The sequence below is a fragment of the Terrapene carolina genome, unplaced genomic scaffold (assembly GCF_002925995.2).
Source record: "Terrapene carolina triunguis isolate 2854851 unplaced genomic scaffold, T_m_triunguis-2.0 Scaffold58, whole genome shotgun sequence".
Lineage (NCBI taxonomy): Eukaryota > Metazoa > Chordata > Testudines > Emydidae > Terrapene > Terrapene triunguis.
Window position 1 is genome coordinate 43,070,826 of NW_020664409.1, and position 16,260 is coordinate 43,087,085.

Here is a 16,260-nt window from a genome sequence, read left to right on the forward strand (position 1 = left end):
GAAATATTATGGGGAGGAGAGAGAAGTTAAAAGGTTAGAGAAAGCATCTGAGCCTCTTGAGAGCTTGTCTAAAGAAAGTCTCTCAAGGGTCAGCCATTTCAGGTAACTGTTGCACAGCAGAAGTTTTGGTTATAGTAATAGTTAAAGACAGTCACATAAATATACCTCTACCCCTGTCAAGGCTGTATCCCCACTTTGAACTTTAGGGTACAAATGTAGGGGCCTGCATGAGGACTCCTAAGCTTAACTACCAGCTTAGCTCTGGTCCGCTGCCACCATCTTAAGAATTCCCTCCCTGGGAAGCCTTGAGAAACCTTTCACCAATTCCCTGGTGAACACAGATCCAAACCCCCTTGGATCTTAAAACAAGGAGAAATTAACCATCCCCCCTCCTTCCTCCCACCCTCCTTTCACCAACTCCTGGTGAATACAGATCCAAACCCCCTTGGATCTTAAAACAAGGAGAAATCAATCTGGTTCTTAAAAAAGAAGGCTTTTAATTAAAGAAAAAGGTAAAAATCATCTCTGTAAAATCAGTATGGAAAATAGCTTTACAGGGTAATCAAACTTAAAGAGCTCAGAGGACCCCCACCCCCTCTGTCTTAGGTTCAAAGTACAGCAAACAAAGATAAACACTCTAGTAAAAGGTACATTACAAGTTGAGAAAACAAAGTAAATCTAAGACGCCTTGCCTGGCTTTTTACTTACAAGTTTGAAATAGGAGAGACTTGTTTAGAAAGATGGGGAGAACCTGGATTGATGTCTGGTCCCTCTCAGTCCCAAGAGCGAACCACCCCTTAAAACAAAGAGCACACACAGAAGCCTTTCCCCCCCCAAGATTTGAAAGTATCTTGTCCCCTTGTTGGTCCTTCGGGTCAGGTGTCAGCCAGGTTACCCGAGCTTCTTAACCCTTTACAGGTAAAAGGATTTGGAGTCTCTGGCCAGGAGGGATTCCATAGCACAGTACACAGGAGAGCTGCCACCCTTCCCTTTATAGTTATGACAACCCCCATATAACGCGACCCGATATAACACGAATTCGGATATAACGTGGTAAAGCAGTGCTCTGGGGGGCGGGGCTGCGCACTCCGGCGGATCAAAGCAAGTTCGATATAATGCGGTTTCACCTATAACGCGGTAAGACTTTTTGGCTCCCGAGGACAGCGTTTTATAGGGGTAGAGGTGTGCCTGAAGAACATGGTGATAACTGGGGTTGGGTTCTTTGTATAAAACCTTGTTAAAACCTCTAGCTATTTAAAGACATCCAGTAACTGAGGGCCCATTTTTGTGACTTTTACTCATATTGAGGGGCACTTAGTGAGTAGTCCCATTGTGATAAATGTGACTATTCACCCACGTACTCCTCAACATATGTAAGAACTGAAGAATTGGGCCAAGGATGGCTGGCTGGCAAAAATCTTAATTTATAATCCTGATTTCCTTATAGTGTACCTAGCAATTGATGGATGACAAACAATTTTAAGCTTTAGGCTATTGGTCTAATCTGCTAACTACACTATTTATATGATAACATCCTCTTATCCACCTACCCATCCCATCTGCCCTTTGCTCCTCTCCATATGTTAGTAATATGAAAACAATTTGTTCCATCTGAAAGGCAAGACATAATAGTACTTAGAAATCACCAAGTGCTGGATTCCAAGCAAAAATTTCTACAGGCAACATCAGAAATATAGCAAGCTTAACTAACATGTAAAATCATAGTTAACAGACAAGTGTCTCATCTTACCGGTTTGTAATGATGTCATCCCAGATGTTCATGGGGTCCATTTTATCATCTGGATATCTGCTTGTCCAAATTCTAAGAAGTCTCTTAAGGGAAGCTTGAGAAGCTAAGCTGCCTAAAATCAATTAAAAATACTTTAAGAAAAGGCTGCATGGAGGTAATGTGAAAATGTAGGGGGTCAAACAATGATGTTCAGAATCATAGCATATTAGGGTTGGAAGAGACCTTAGGAGGTCATCTATTCCAATCCCCTGCTCAAAGCAGGACCAACACCAACTAAATCATCCCAGCTAAGGCTTTGTCAAGCCGGGCCTTAAAAACCTCTAAGGATGGAGATTCCACCACCTCCCTAGTGAACCCATTCCAGTGCTTCACCATCCTCCTAGTGAAATAGTGTTTCCTAATATCCAACCTAGACCTCCCCCACTGCAACTTGAGACCATTGCTCCTTGTTCTGTCATTTGCCACCACTGAGAACAGCCGAGCTCCATCCTCTTTGGAACCCCCCTTCAGGTCATTGAAGGCTGCTATCAAATCTCCCCTCTCTCTTCTCTTCTGCAGACTAAATAACCCCAGTTCCCTCAGCCTCACCTTTTAAGCCATGTGCCCCAGCCCCCTAATTATTTTTGTTGCCCTCCACTGGACTCTCTCCAATTTGTCCACATCTCTTCTGTAGTGGGGGGACCAAAACTGGATGCAATACTCCAGGTGTGGCCTCACCAGTGCCGAATAGAGGGGAATAATCACTTCCCTCGATCTGCTGGCAATGCTCCTACTAATATAGCCAAATATGCCGTTGGCCTTCTTGGCAATTTTAAAGAGATAATTGCTATTTTAAATCATCATGGAAGGATTTCATTGCAAGGGCTCGAAAGATAAAACATAACATAGTGGATGACCCTTTTAAAAAATATCTTCACTATATCAAACACAGATTCAGAGTCTTTTGACATGTGAAAATAACTAGACTCACTCTTAAAAACAAAAAGGTCAATGCCACAATGTATATACACAAAATAAGAGAAAAATGCTGTGGGGAAAATACATAGCACACTGCTGACTCATATCCAGCTTCTCGTCCACTGTAATCCCAGGTCCTTTTCTGCAGAACTGCTGCTTAGCCAGTTGGTCCCCAGCCTGTAGCGGTGCCTGGGATTCTTCCTTCCTAAGTGCAGGACTCTGCACTTGTCCTTGTTGAACCTCATTAGATTTCTTTAGAACTCAGTGAGAGAAGCACAGATTGACACAGCAGCAGCCAGCAGTTAATATAATGAAACTCACTCAAATTTCCTGGCTTCTATTAAATGAATCATTCAGTCTGGTGTTTATTATACTATTTTCCAGTTATTGCTGCATCTCAACTACTAGAGAGTAAAGAAACTAAAAGGGGCAATAATTATCACTGGAAAAGAATGACAGTTATTACCAGTATTCCTCATAGGAGTAAAGTGGAATACAAAGGTACAATTGTTAACTAGAGTTTTGTACTAAGCTGATAAGATGTAAGTAACTTTATATTTTATGCCTAAAATAGCAGATATTATTGGAACATATGATCTATCTCTGCTGTTCACTACTATCAAACTAGTCAAACTAATCATGTGTAATTTTAAAGAGATAATTGCTATTTTAAATCATCATGGAAGGATTTCATTGCAAGGGCTAGAAAGATAAAACATAACATAGCGGATGACCCTTTTAAAAAATATCTTCACTATATCAGACACAGATTCAGTCTTTTGACATGTGAAAATAACTACACTCACTCTTTCCAAAAACAAAGAGGTCAATGCCACAATGTATATACACAAAATAAGAGAAAAATACTGCAGGGAAAATATCTTACTTGGTTTGCTTATAAAATTGATGAATTCCTGTATTTCTGTTAAAGCTTGGACAGACTGCAGCTTTGTTAGTCGACTTTGGTGTAACAGAGTGTCAATACTGGAATAGTTCTAGGAGAGGGAAAATGATTTTTAAGTGATTTCTTACCATGTTTTTATTTAAAGCACTGTAGAGCAGATAAATAACCGATCCTTCTATGTGCTATGCTCAACTAGATTGTGATTCATATCATCCGTAGAAAAGATGCATAAAACCAACCAGTATCAATTTACGCTAGTTAGAGGTTTTCAAAATGACACATGAGTGAACTAGGCTGAATAAACTCAGTATGATATACTAGGGAAGAGGAGGGGACAGAGTGAATAAACCGAAAGAAAGGAGTAAGACACCCCCAAAATAGGGCAGGCATGTTGCACTGGATGGCTGTCTCCATTTCTTAAGTTCCTGGGGTGAAATCCTGACTCCAGGGAAGTCAATGGAAGTTTTGCCATTCACTTCAAGGGGGTCCAGATTCCATCCTTTATATTTTAATCTTGAAGCAATGTTCCAGTAGCAGCAAGGGCTGCACCTTACATGTCTTCCTACAGAGAATCACAGCAGACATGTTACAGCAGCTTTGTTACCTGCATGAAGGTCTGCATGCCACTGCTGATGTAATATCTGGCTCTGTCAAAGTCATCCTGCAAGATGTAGAGAAGACTCAGCTCTTGGCTGTAATACATTTCTATAAGGGCTTTCCTCTGTTCTATCTTCATAGCCTCATCAATGAAGGTCAGCAAGGACTGGTCATTGCCCCCATGGAGCAGTAATTTCAACTTACTCCGTATTATATATGGCAGATAGGTTTCCTACAGAGGAAAAAAGAAAAAAAAGTCTCTTTACTCCGAGGGCAGGATACTGAATAATCACTTCTGCCATCTGTTGCTGGTGATGTAGAACCATATGCTAGACATATAGGGGCCTGGTTCCATCTGCTACAGGCCTAAAGATTTTCAAATTAGGAAAAGGCTAACATATTTCACCAAATGTAATTATACTTTTCAGTGTATCTTAACCTTTTTCAGATTGACTCCCATCACCCAACAAGTCACACAGCACCCTCTTCTGGTGGGCTCATGCAGTTACACAGGTACTGGTGCTTGGCATTTCCTATCAGCTTCAAAATAAATTTGGTGGGACCCTCCAAATACAGGAGGAGGAGAAAAATAGATGACAGCAGCATGAAGAGTGCAAAGAGGACAAGGTGACCAGGCTGGAGCCATTTGCTGAGTCATGGGACTAAAGGGCAACTTGAGACGCTACAGAATAGCAAAAAATATTTACTTTAATTACTGTTGACTGTAATTTTTATAAGAAAACTCATCTAAATTGTGCAAAGTACTTTGGTGATCAAGTCACTTTACCTCTATCCCTAATCAAGGCACCGCAGTAATGGCCCTTGTACAAATGGAATCAGTGTGAAATCAACTCTAATCTAGCAATGAGTTCACAAACCTGATAAAATGGATCATTCCACGTTTTGTTTAGGTCTGGAGGTTGTCCGCTATCAATATTAACAGTGGAACAATACTCCAGTGACTTCCACTCTGTCAGATGGTTGTAGCATTCAAGAGATGCAAGTTCCCAGAAATCCTTTTCTGCTTCTGTAGGTTCACCATCCGACCAGTCTTGTTTAGAGAGAGCCTAGAAAAGGAATGTCAGATGAAAAAAAAAAAAAAAAAAAAAAAAACAAGTAGGTTCTGACCTGCAATATTATGATTTTTTTACTATTCTAGCTGAACACCTTCAGGAGAACCCATAATGTTTTCACTGTCGCACGACAATATTTTATTCCTTTACCAGCACTTGTGTTTAATCAGCAAATAGGACCTAAGAAAATGTTCCAAAGAATTCTTCATAATGTAAGCCAGTCACACCTTTAACATATAAAACTCAGTTCAGATGTGAGCTTCAGTCAACCTGCATTTGTAAAGAGCTGCATTTTTCCACCTTTCATTTAGACACAAACATTCTGTAGGTAAAATCATTTCCACACATATTTTTTAATGATTATCAACTTGTAAACACAAATAAAACTTACATGGGCAGACCATAGGCACTTAATTTCCATTCTCTAATGATCTTTTGTGTATACTGAAATTATATTGATTTATGCCTGTAAAGTTGTGTGACACCAATGGAGATAACTTGAAAATTTGTCTCAATAAGCACTGTCTGTTATGAACTGTTATTTATATTGCATTTGAGCAAGTATCTTTTATGGATCTTGACTCATATAATGAAGTGAACTAAATAAAAGAATGTTTAAAGCAACACGCTGTCTCAGAATTTTTATTTTGATAGAAGTAAAAAAAGGGTCTTAAAAAAAAATCTGAGAGGAAAGAAATAAACTATATTTGTCATGTAGTTTTTTACCTCATCATATTGTTTAGCTGCTTCAGCATAATCACTTCTTGCCTCTGCTAACAGTGCATTCTGGGTAATTTCCTTAGTTCCAATCTTTCCACTGAAAATACCACGAAGAACATCATAATCTCCAACAGATCGATAAAGCCTAGTAAAGTTAAAAGGCAAAAAATTATTATTTGAAAAAGAACAGTTTTCTATTCAAGTGCAAAGTATCCAGGTACAAAGTACTTCAGTATTACAACTGATGCATGTTAGACAGTCTATGCAAACTTACTGCTCTATAACTGCCTGGCTGCATAGAATGCATTACTGATGCATGGATATTATTCTTCTATCAGATTATAAATTTATATTGGATTGTGTAAACTCCACTCTGGCCAAAACAATGTTTAAACAATGCTGCACACACTACTCCGAAATCACCTGCAAGAGTATAGCGTTTAACTGGACTGGAAACCGAGCTGTTGAATCCGTACCAGAGAATGTGTTGGAAAAGATTTATGACATGGGAGTAGCCCTGCCTGAAAGGTCAATAATTAGCTCAGAAGTATTAAAAATATACCTAGTATGAAAATCAAGCCCTATATATGACCAGAACTCTTGGCTGATTTAATTTGAACAAAAACTACCCCAATTAATTTCTGCAACAAGCACTCACTTAGCAAGTTCAATCCATCTGATTACATCTGGAGAGAGCTCTGCCCTTCCACGCATTCGTTTGGACAGTGGTTCTTCTTCTGAAGAAAGACGAGTTAGAGCCTGTTCAAGAAGCAGGATGCCCACGGGTTGCTGTAAACTGGCTAAGCAGCTAGTGCTCACAGTAGCTGAGTCGAGGTCTAGCAGCTCTCTGTGCTGGTAACTCATTTCCTGTAAAACAAAGACATGGGCAGTTAATGGGCCTGTAAGTATTGGAAATAGGCTTTATAGAGAAAATCTTTTGGTTTTCTTTTCCTAAAGTGAAAGAAAGCTTGGATGGAGGCTGGTGAAGCTAGTGATTTTGTGAATAGTTTTTCGCATGCCAGCTGGTGCAGGAATTTTACATCTTGCCTGCAAGCAACTTTGAGGCCCTAAGACCTTGGCATTTTGGATAGAATGAAATGAACAGGCTACATTTGGTGTATGTATGCCACGTGCTTGAGACATATCTTTAGAGCTCGATGAATGCCCATTTATGCCACAATCTTCCAAGGATTAGAACAAAACAATGTGAAAACTATTTCCCAGGAACTGTGGAAAGAGGAATTTACCTTGGACAGAAAGATTTCTGAAGCTCTAAGAATAACCTTTTCCTTATGACAAAGGCAGCGTGGTTCTTGTATGGATATGGGAACTAATTCCAAAACCTGCCTTTTGGAGGTAATGGTGACTAAAAATGCCGGCCACATGCTTGTCTAATCCATCATTCTGATTAAATTTGGCAGAGATACTCAAACAGAGGAATCAATGTGCCTGTCTACAAAATGCTGCTGTGGCTGGTTCCACATTTCTAAAGGTGCTTGGTTGTAGGACTCCAACCAAACCTCCTGGAGAAACTTTAGTGTATCTGAGATCACCAGAACTTTGAGATTAATATTTGTATCTAGAGATCAGACTCCTTTGTGCTGGGTACTGCACAAATGAAGAAGCAGTCCCTGTCCCAAAGAGCACAAGAAATGTAAATCTGACCAGACCAGTGAATGAAATATTCTGATTGTTACAGTTTGGTTTCCAGACAGAACTCAGAAGTTAATGGAGAATCCATGCTGAAAATTAAACTTCTCTGCCAACACCCAGGCTGTTAACTGTAGGTGTTCCTATAGGAGTCCCAGTTTCAAGGGATCTGGTGTTTTCTGCATGTACAAGGTGGGGTCTTTGGTTATCTAGCAAGTCCAACATGCCTTCTGGGCCAGTGGAGGACTAGCAAGAGGACCACAACTCTCGTTTTTCTTCTTTTCAGTATCCTTTATGTGAACTGTCTTGAAAGACAGCAGATTCTACTCTACCCAGGACATTATTTCCATTTCCAAAGAGAAGCTCTGACTCTGGTTACTCCCTAGTTATGGAAGGGATATAAACACTCATGCCTCAATCATAAACCAACCTCTAACAGGAGTTAGCAGGATACGTTCTCTGCAAGTACCACAATTTCCCACTAAATGGTTTCTTGCACCTTCCACTGATGCAGTCAGTATTGGCCACTATCATAAAAAGGATATTGGATTGCATGGACAACTGGATGACTCCCCTGGGGTCCATATTTGCAGGTTTTGCTTTTTTTATTTTTTAAATAAAGACATGCCCTAATAGAGATGTCAAAATGAACTGAAATGTTGCGTACTATGAGATTCTGTATATTTGTCTTCCAAGTATGCTTGCTTCCATAGTGAGTATGCAAGAGTCTAGAGTGAAAGCTAGGTTGGCTTTCAGCATGATGTTTGCACTTACCCATCCCCAAAGGGTCATTTGGATTTGATCTGAGAATTACACCGAACTTTGCATTGCATCAAGTGCATGGCTCTATGTTCTCAGAAAGAATTTCAGCAGGAGCATTTTGAGAAACCCACACAAGGGATGAAGATGGTGCATAACACCAGCAACCCTAGCCATTGGAAATAGCAGGTTACTTGATGACCCCTTAGGAAATGATTGATGCCATGAAGTTTTGGATTTCTGCAAATCTTTACCATATGGCAAAATTACAGCCAAAGCCATATCTATTTTGACCTCTGGGTAGGAACTCTGCATTGCGATCCAAAGTTCCCCTTGATTATAAAAAACTGGTGGCTATGAATCCTTTCCAGCAGCTGTTAACTTATGATTGGGTCTGTTTCTCTTGATAGGGTGCTGTAGAGGTTTATTTTTGTTTTGTTTTGTGATGCATGTGCGGTGTTTCTTCCCCTGGCTGTATACAGCGGAGAGATAGAACACTATTTATCCTGGCCTGGGAACACCACAACAGAGGAGGGCTACTGGTACACATACCTCAATTGTGGAAGTAGCTTGCTAGAAGTTCCTGGGAGCCTGAAGGCTGGCACCCAAGTAGGTATTGTAGGAGCAACCTAGAACCACTCAGGGCTTTACTCAGTAAATCAGGATAAATTTGAACATGAGAAGGGACTTGCCCTTCTGTAATCCCATGAAGGTGCACCTTTGTGGGGAGTGGAATACTCATGTGCCTCCATTTGGGTCATCGACTGCCACAAGTGCTTCTAAGGCTTTAGTGTGGAGTCAGCCTGTGGAGCAGGGAGTATCTGGGTGTGGGGACTCTGGATCTTCTCTGGGTATTTTCCCCTTCAGTGCCTGTTTATTGTGGGACCTACCCCATGAGTTGTCCAGAGAACTTCCTCCTCCTCCTCCTCATTAGGCTCGCTCTCCAAAACCTCAGAAAGTCATGATCAGGCTTTTCTGCACTGGAGTCATGGCTCCTTGGGGCAGGATGGGGATCCGACATGCTGGTCAGATTCTGAACTCCGTGCCCTAGCAGTGCAAGGGTCAGCTGGCTGGTCACAGACAGGGCATAATTCATCCTCTGTAGAGCCCATACGTGATGTCTCACATAGGGAACATCACTTAGATTTAAGCCAGGTGTTTGTAGGATAGCTCTGCCATGCTTGACTGGGGGCAGAGGAGTCTGGCAGGGAGGTGCTATGCCTACAGAGGCAGATCCAGGTGGCAGAAATGACCATGCAGCTATTTACCTGATCCAGGGGAGGAGGAAGGCAAGTTGCGCACGCACACACACACGTTTTAAAAACAAAAGGGTCAGGAGAATCTGAACCACCAAACTGTTCCACTGCCAGAGGCAGAAAATCTGGTGGCCTGAGCTGAAGACTGGAGCTTAGTCCTGGAGTTTCCAGCAACAATATTCCACCTCCAAATTCCACCGTTGAGGGGCATTAGCCAATGAGGAGAGAAGCTGTGCAATAGAAATAGGTCATTACTCCATGTGCATATCTGAGGTTCTTCGAGATGGTTGTCCCTGTGGGTGCTCCACTTTAGGTGTCTTGATACCCTGTGCTTGTAATCAGAGATTTGTGGTAGCTGTGCCTAGTTGGGCTGCACATGCACTGTAGCCATCTCGCACCGCATCGAGCGTTTACCTAGCATTGCGCAGACAACTGTTCCCCTGTTCTTTCTCTGCCTCAGAGAATCGGCCTGAAACTCCAAAGTAGAGGGGAGGAGGGAGGGTAATGGAGCACGCACAGGGACACCCATCTAGACGAACCTCAGTTACTGCACAAGGTGAGTAACCCTCTCTTCTTCTTTGAGGAATGCCCCTGAGGGTGCTCCACTTTAGGTGACTGTTGAGCAGTGCCCCTCTGTGGAGGGGAGGGGCTTTGGAGTTGGTCTATTGATAGCAGATAACACGCAAGTCCAAAGTGAGCATCTGATGCTGACTGTTGTACTAAAGCATAGTGTTTAGTGAAAGTATGGACTGATGCCCAGGTAGCTGCTTTGAAAATGTCAGTGATGGGCCACAGATGCTACCAGCGCTCTGATGGTGTGTGTGCAAACTCCCAGTGGAGGTTGGAGGTTGTTTTGGTAGCACAAATGGATACATCCAGATATCCATTTGGATAGTCTCTGTTTTGAAATGGTCTGAACCATCGCGCGTTCTGTTATGGAAACAAATAGTCTACGTGATTTTCTAAATGTTTTTGTTCTTTCAATGTAGAAAGTTAATGCTCTGTGAACATCCAGTGGAGTGAGGCCTCCCTTCCGTGCGCATGTGGCTTCGGAAAAAATACATGTAAGTAAATGGATTGATTTAAATGAAAGGGGGAGGCAACCTTGCGTATGAACTTTGGATGTGGTTGCAGGATTACTTTATCTTTAAAGGATGTTGTATAAGGTGGGTGTGCCATTAGGACATGATGGCAATGACGAAGGCCACCTTCATGGAGAAGGGCAACAAAGAACAAGTTGCAAGGGGTTCAAACGGTTTTCCTGTGAGTCTGCACAGAACAAGGTTGAGGTCTCAAACGAGTGTAGGGTTTCTTAGTGTGGGATAAGTGTTTTCAATGCCTTTAAGGAAGCATTTAATCATTGTGTGAGCAAACACAGTGACCCCGCCCACCTTGTCATGGAAGGAGGTAGTAGCAGCCAAGCTTTTTCTGATGGAGCCTGTGGACAGTCCCAATTTTTTAAGTCCTAATAAATAGCTGAGGACCCTCGTAGGGGAAACGACTGTGGTACGATCTGTTTTTCTTGGCACCAGGTGCAGAATCGTTTCCACTTATGGATATAGATCTTTCTTGTGCTTAGTAACAGTTTTTTACTGAACAGTTGGAGACTCACCTTCTCATAACTGTTGTTCTTCGAGATGTGTTGATAATATAGATTCTAATTAGGTGGGCATGTGGCGTGTGCACAGTCGTTGGAAAGTTTTCCCCCTAGCAGCACCCGTCGGGTCGGCAGTGGAGCCCCCTGGAGTGGCGCCTTCATGGCGCTCAATATATGACCCTGACGACCCGGCGCCTCCTCAGTTCCTTCTTGCCAGATACTCCAACAGAGGGGAAGGTAGATGGATTTGGAATGGATATGAGCAACACATTTCGAAGAACAACGGTTACAAGAAGATGAGTACCAGTTTTTTTTTCTTCGAGTGATTTTATAGAATCTTAGATTGGAGCACCGCTCTGCCGAAGACTGCATCATCTCTGGCTTACTGGACGATGGCGTAATGAGAGGTGAATGTATGCACCGAGGACCAAGTTGCTGCCCTGAAAATTTTTTGGATCGGGACCTGGGCCAGGAATGCTGCCAATGAGGCTTGGGCCCTTGTGGAGTGTGCCGTAAGTGCTGGAGCTGGTGTCTTGGCCAGCTCGTAGCACATGCGGATACAGGACGTGATCCAGGAAGATGTTCTTTGAGATGAGACCGGTAGTCCTTTCATCCAGTCCGTTACCGCAACAAACAGCTGGTCTGATTTCCTGAACGGCTTGGAGTGTTCGATATAGAAGGCCAACGCTCGCAGAACATCCAACGAGTGCAGCCTATGCTCACGGCTATTGGTATGCAGTTTTGGATAAAAAATCATGCAGGAATATGTCTTTGCTGGTATGGAAATGAAACACCACTTTAGGCAGAAAAGCCGGGTGAGATCTCAGCTGCACCTTGTCTTTGTGGAAAACTGTATAAGGTGGGTCCGAGGTAAGGGCCTTCAATTCAGACACTCTTCTTGCTGATGTAACAGCCATTAGGAAGGCTACCTTCCACAACAGGTAGAGGAGGGAGCAAGTCGCCAGTGACTCGAATGGGGGCCCCCATTAATTTGGAGAGGACCAAATTAAGGTCCCATGCAGGAGCAGACTGTCTAATCTGGGGATGTAGCCGGTCCAGGCTCTTGAAAAACCGGCCAACCATAGGGTTGGCAAAAATGGAGCGTCCCGAGACTCCGGGGTGGAAAGCTGAGATAGCTGCTAGGTGTACCTTTATGGACGACACTGCCGGGCCTTGCTGTTTCAGGTGCAGGAGATACTCCAGAATAAGAGATAACGTAGCCTAAAGTGGGGGCGTATGACCAGCAGGTGAACCTCTTCCACTTCGCCATATATGTGGCCCTCTTGGAGAGCTTTCTGCTGCCGAGTAAGACCTCCCTCCCCAGCTCCGAGCACAGCAGTTCCATGGGGTTCAGCCATGAACCTTCCAGGCCATGAGGTGGAGGGACTAGAGGTCTGGGTAGCGAAGACAACTGTGGTCCTCAGTGATCAAGTCGGGGAGGAGCGGCAACATGATTGGCATGTCCATCGACAGATCCAGAAGCGTGGTGTAACAGTGTTGCTGAGGCCACACTGGCACCACCATAAATTATCTCCACCCCCTCCCTGAAAACCCTAAGTAGAACCTTGTGCATGAGAGAAATCTGGGGGGAAAGCATAGAGCACATGGCCTCCCAAGGGTAGCAGGAACATGCCCATGATTGAGCCCAGGCTGCTTTTCTGGAAAAAGCAAAAAACACTGGGCACTTTCTGTTGTTCCAGGTGGTGAACAAGTCGACCTGGGGAACCCCCCCCCCCCCCTCTGGAAGATGGAGTGAATGACATCCGGCCGGATGGACCACTCATGGTTGAGGAAGGACCTGCTGAGGTGGTCCACCAGTACATTTTGGACTCTTGGCAGATATGATGCTTCCAGGTGAATGGAGTGGGCTATACAGAATTCCCAGAGTCTGAGAGCCTCCTGACAGAGGGGCGAGGAATGGGTTCCACCGTTTGTTGATGTATAACATTGCAGTGGTGTTGTCCATCATGACTGCCACATACTGGCCTTGCAGTTGAGTCTGAAAGGTCTGGCATGCGATACACACAGCTCTCAGCTCCTTGATACTGATATGGAGAGAGGGCTTGTCCTGTGACGAGAGGCCCTGCGTTTGGAGTTCTCCGAAATGTGCTCCCCAGCCGAGTGCTGATGAATCTGTAACTAGAGACAAGGAGAGTTCAGAGCTGTTGAAGGGGACTCCTTCGCAGACTATTTGAGCATTGAGCCACCACTGGAGTGACTCTAGCACCTGCTGTGGCACCGTGACCACTAGGTTCAGGCTGTCGCGTCCCAGGTGGTATGTCGAAGAGAGCCATGTCTGCAGAGGCCTGAGCCTCAGCCTGGTATGCCGGACTACGTATGTGCAGGCAGCCATGTGACCGAGACTCAGACAACTCCTCGCTGTAGTGGTCGGGTACTTCCTCAGGCCTCAAATGATGCTAGTCATGGCAGGTGGCACCACTGTACCGCTTGATGCCGAGATCTTCTTTGGCTCCGTGGGTGCCGAGTTGGAAGGTTTCACTTTAGTACATGAACCTCCATTAGAGCTTGCCTGCATAGGGTCTTTAGCTTGTCAGGAACTCTCAGTGCCGTCGGTCCCGGGGCAGATCCTTCAGCAGGAAATTGCTTTCTTTTAGTCGACTCTCAATGCAAGTGCTTTTCTGTAGCCTTTCTAGGAGCAGGGTCTTTGACAGCTGCTGTTGAAGCAGAGCCCCTATCAGAGGCTGCCGCTGGCGACTGATGAACAGAATGCGACCTGGAATTGGGGTCGGAAGCTGGCCTGAGGGATTTCTCCATCATGAGGAGCTTCAGTTGGAGATCCCTGGCTTTTCTTGTCCTGGCTGTCAGTTTTCTGCAACGTGGACACTTTTGAGTAATGTGTGTCTCGCCGAGGCAGTGGACACACTGAGCGCGGCTGTCAGAGACCGGTATGGAGAGTGTGCAAGTTAGGCAGCATTTAAAACCAGGTGATCCTGGCATGCCTGAGTTGGTCTCTTAGAGAAAAAACAGGGGTAAACCCTGTTTGAGGCTAAGGCTGTACACCTGTCAGAGAGATAGGAGAGGCAGAAGGGAAAAAAATTATTTTTTTTGATGAAATTAAAGAAATTAGAGTACGGTAAAGGGAAAGGGAAGCTAACTACAACTAAGTTAACACTACCCTATGAATTATCTACTATAATTTTTTTCTGAAGTAGGAGAGGGAGCTGCTGATCGCTCCGACTCAAGCCAAATGTGGTAGAGAAGGAACTGGGGGACGGTTGGCTGCGGACCGCTATGTAATCGCTCGGAGCAGCACAAGATGGCTACGGCGCCTGCATGGCCCAACCGGGCACTGCTACTGCAAACCTCTCATTGCAAGCACAGGGCATCCAGACACCTAAAGTGGAGCACTCACATTCTTGAAGAATATCACGTTTCCTACCCAATTTTTGACAGGAAGGGGTCTTGGGATGGGAGATAAAGCCAAGGCCAGGCTTAGAACCTGTTGGTGTTAGGAAACGTAACTATTTCAAACCAGACAGCTAAAAAAAAATTAATTATTCTCATGAATAATTTTAAATTGTTTTCACTTCCAACCCACCATTTATGCAGCAGCTGGTGAAAATACCAGGTGACTTCTCTGAGCTCCATTTCTGTGCTTTTTATTAAGTTTAAAGGTGAAAAAGTAACAGCAGAAGCAGAATTTCACAATTTAGTTGCTGTGTGTCTTCATCTTACTTTTATTTTTCCATAATTTTCTGTAATTTCATACCGTGAGCAGCCAAAATACAACAATGATATTGACAGAAGCTAACAGGCAGAGAGCACAGTTCAATGCAAGTAACAATAAAATACTGAGCTTGGGAACCAGCAAAAAAAAATAAAGAGAGTCAAGAGGGAATACATGATGGCTAGAAAGCCATAGTGAGATGCTGGCCTGGAAAGCACAGAATAATGCCCAAAGCATTCAACTTTATGTGCAGCTGCAGAGAGGAAAGTAAACAGGAAGCTGTAATTTTTCATATGTGCAAATATTAAGGCTGGGAAGTGAGGTTATCACAGTTTAGAAAATTGGCTTGACACTAGACATGATTTGCAGAACAGCAGCATTTCACTGTAATAAGAATGACACCTGCTCCCACAGATTAGGTTTTTCAAATTTCTGTGCTAGAAAGTTGACGCTAAACTAGTTGCCATTCTAAAGGAATGTAATTTTGTAATGACTTCAGAATTTTGTACGTTACAAATAGATTGATCAAAATTAACTCAAATGAGAAGAGATGTTAACTATAGCAAGGTTTGTATATGAGAAGTGTTTATTACTGTGATTACTTGGATAACCATACATTTTACTAGAATCTTTGAAAAATAAGGTAAAACTGGAGTAGACATGCTATTAAAAATTGTGTGTTGGTGATATGGAAACGCACCAAAGAGGAAGCAGAGGAGAAAGGCTCGAGGATCAGTGTCAATGGGAAAAACTTTCCCTTCAGCAGGAAGCCGTCTGCATCACTGGTGAAAGTACATTGGTAATTATTGTAAGGGAATAAACTGAAGACATTGCCAAGCAATGAATAAGAGTTGCTGGAAAAAAACATATGCTATCAATGTTTGTGAGCCTTACATCTCAAAGTATTTCTTAATGCAGCATTTCTGAAAATGTGAAGTGTGTTCCCCTGAGTGAGTATGAAAGATTAGCTGGGATGCCCAGACTTCTCAATTATTCTCTGAACTTTTATTTAAAAACAAGTCTCTCTCTGTTGTGGCTGCAGAAAAAAAACCTTCAAAATGTGACCTCAGTGTACCAGATGTAGCAATGCATTCCTGAATTTGCAGATAGCCTGAAACAGTAGCTCTGAGGTGTGAGCCACCCTATTTACCTCAATGGGTGCTACTTCAAATTGCCAAGTGATGATACTTTAATGCCATCACTATTATTCTCAACTGCTCATCAAATTAGGTAAGAAAGGAAAGGAAGTATAGCATTATGAAGATCTATACCAGCACTTCCCAATATGTCCCCTCTGGTGTACATGTGA

General features: G+C 43.3%; 1 protein-coding gene across 1 annotated transcript in view; it reads right to left on the reverse strand.

Moving 5' to 3' along the window:
* The window catches only part of PRKDC (protein kinase, DNA-activated, catalytic subunit), a 144,685-nt gene that overhangs the window by 30,743 nt on the left and 97,682 nt on the right, over window positions 1–16,260 (reverse strand). The window contains exons 54-59 of the mRNA XM_026659498.2: window positions 6,660–6,900; window positions 6,008–6,146; window positions 5,087–5,275; window positions 4,216–4,440; window positions 3,594–3,702; window positions 1,751–1,862 (exon numbers count right to left, since the gene is read on the reverse strand). Coding sequence (XP_026515283.1) covers window positions 1,751–1,862; window positions 3,594–3,702; window positions 4,216–4,440; window positions 5,087–5,275; window positions 6,008–6,146; window positions 6,660–6,900 — 1,015 coding nt within the window. The remainder of the gene's footprint in view (window positions 1–1,750; window positions 1,863–3,593; window positions 3,703–4,215; window positions 4,441–5,086; window positions 5,276–6,007; window positions 6,147–6,659; window positions 6,901–16,260) is intronic.